This window comes from Eimeria mitis, genomic scaffold (assembly GCF_000499745.2).
Source record: "Eimeria mitis Houghton genomic scaffold, Emh_scaff4529, whole genome shotgun sequence".
In the NCBI taxonomy this organism is placed as follows: domain Eukaryota; phylum Apicomplexa; class Conoidasida; order Eucoccidiorida; family Eimeriidae; genus Eimeria; species Eimeria mitis.
The window spans coordinates 1-2,635 of record NW_024015392.1 but is presented as its reverse complement, the minus strand read 5'-3'; the positions used below and the strand labels follow the sequence as shown (position 1 = coordinate 2,635).

General features: G+C 53.5%; 1 protein-coding gene across 1 annotated transcript; it reads left to right on the top strand.

The window, feature by feature from the left end:
* Positions 1-229: 229 nt before the first annotated feature.
* Positions 230-2,010, top strand: EMH_0075840 (uncharacterized protein; the record flags this gene model as incomplete). The annotated part of the gene is given in 4 exon segments (XM_038022727.1): positions 230-235; positions 239-778; positions 1,051-1,192; positions 1,910-2,010. Coding segments are annotated over 4 exon segments (789 nt in total).
* Between the last annotated feature and the right edge of the window lie 625 nt (positions 2,011-2,635).

The following is a 2,635-nucleotide window of genomic DNA, read 5'->3' as shown; positions in this document are numbered from 1 at the left end:
TAGAACGTCATCGAATGTTGGTCACCAGCTGCTCCCCCCGCCCCCCCCCCACCTTCCTTGGCCTGCCACCTACAGTTTAAGCAGCAAGAAGGGGTGAGAGAGGGTTAGGTGCGTTGATGAAGGGGCGAGCAAGGCAGAATCCGGAGGCGTTGCCCTCCAACTCGACGGGACTGGGGGCCCCTGACAGCGGCACTGTTCAGTGTAAAACCTGCGATTCGGACCCGTCCGAATGCGGNCGGGACTGGGGGCCCCTGACAGCGGCACTGTTCAGTGTAAAACCTGCGATTCGGACCCGTCCGAATGCGGAGAGGAAGCGCCGGCAATCTTACGTGGTTCGACAGACCCACCGCAGAACTCTCTAGGCTCATCGACTCAACTAAGCGAGAAGCAGCAGCAACAGCAGCAACTGAGCGAAAATGCCCCGGTGCCCCTCACACCGCAGCAAGTGGACGATATATCGGAGCTTTGTATGCAAGTTATCCTTGAGCACGAAGCCGAAACAGCCTCTCGCCTGTCATCAAGTCCACTACAGAGTGTGATAGGTGCAAGTTCAGTCCCTGCAGGTGCGGCAGAAGGCCATGATGTAAACAGCCAGCGGACGAGTGGCTCGAACGAGGATTCAGAAGAGCGCGCAGAGAGCCGTCTCAGCGCTCCTTCGAACAATCCCGGACCCTTTGCTGCCTATGAGGCTTTCACGCCTGCTTGCGCCCAACAGCAGCATGCCACCACTGCAGCAGGCAACATCGAAGCCTCGCAGGACACTTCGGTTCCGGAACAGGTCAGTGAACCTGCAGCACGGCGTGNGCAGGCAACATCGAAGCCTCGCAGGACACTTCGGTTCCGGAACAGGTCAGTGAACCTGCAGCACGGCGTGTTTAGGCTGGCCGTGATGGTAGACACAGTGCCCGTCTGTGCCTCACCAGCAGCAGCAACAGCTACTCCCGTCCAATACCTTCAGCAGCATCAGTTAACCGGGCAGTGCTCCATGGGGCGAACTTAAGGTAAGGGGCTTCACTGTTGTACAAAGACAGGGGTACTATCTTTTTGCAGGACGTGGAATTGTATGCAACGCGCACTATAACGGCTCTTCTGCTTGCTGGGCCGACTCCAGTGCGTGTAGAAGACTTGAGGCGCTGCTGGATGGCCCTCCCTATGCAGCTTCGAAAGCGGAACCTCACGACGTTGGTGCTCGGTAAGGAAGCCATCCATCCTGTTGGCTGATCCGCATTTGAGTGCTCGAACAGGAACTGCTTTCGTTACCCAGAAGCATGCTCCTTGTCTCTGTCCCTCATTTGCTGCCTCTTGACTCTGTCAGCGTGAATTTGTGATTGGTTGGTGATTTTCTGCTCGGATGTGTTGTGTTCCATGAATAGGTTTCCGTGCTCAACTCTGGCGGTTGGCTAGCAGCGTGAAGTCATCCAAAATGAAATATTCATTCTTATACTTTTATTTTATGCTGGCGAATATATTGCCTGTTGTGTGTTGCATATGCGACGTTTTAATAACCTTCACAGCACTCCAAGCGAGCGTCTGTACATGCCTATTAATGTGGCTTTACACCAGACGGGGTGGGGTTGTTTGCTTCTTCCNCAAGCGAGCGTCTGTACATGCCTATTAATGTGGCTTTACACCAGACGGGGTGGGGTTGTTTGCTTCTTCCAGCTGTAGCTTGGGTACCAAGAGGCAGGCATAACTGTGTTCGAAGCATTGAGGGGCAGCAACAGCGGCATCTATATTAGTATTTTATGCTTTTCTTTTTTTTGCTAGCGAACTCCTGAGACAAGGAGCAAGCTCCTGGGGAACGAAGGCAACTCCTGTTCGAACACTGAAGTGCGCCCCCACAGCTCGCTGTTTCTCTCTATGAGGGGTTGTGAGCTTTGGGTGCCTGTGCATGCCGTTTCTTGCGCAGGCCGCGCGGCATCCATAGCCGCCTCTTGCTTCGGGCTTCAGCTTATGTCTTTCCAAGTGAAAGGTCCATACGACCCCACCCTGATTACTGTTTACCACTAAGCAGCTACTGGATGCCTTTAAGACACCCGTGCCCGTGCGTTCTCTCCCCGACATTGACTGTTCAATTGCTTCACGCGAGATGATGTGGGTTCCCGCTGCAGGAACCAAGTATGCCGTATTCACGCAAGGCCTTCGGTTCGGGCCCCACCTTCAGCTCATTCGCTCCCAACGTAAGCCCACACATTCACAGCAGTAAAACGCATAGAAAAAGCGTATCCGGCTGCCTTGCACCACAAAGTTTTCTCTTTTGTCCCCTTCCTTTCCTTCATTTCACTCATTGAGAATCTGCGAAATGAGGACTACTAGCATAGCAGCCACCTATCAGTACGGCAGCGCAGTGCGGGCAGTGAGCCAGGGATATTTGGATGCCGATGGCACCTACCTCAATTTGTGCATAGCTGGGAGACAGAAGCGAACGAGACTGTCCGGAAGAAATATATCAAAACTTGCATGACTGTCGGGATCGTATCCATCATGCACGAAGCAAGAGGACGGCCGAATTTCTGAGCTTACTGTCATTTTTTCGACGAATCCCGAGTGCAGGGAGGGTCTCAGGCATATTTTCACAGAATGCATAGTTGGACTTAGCTGAGAGAAAGATGATTCCGTCCCCCATTTGCTCTGT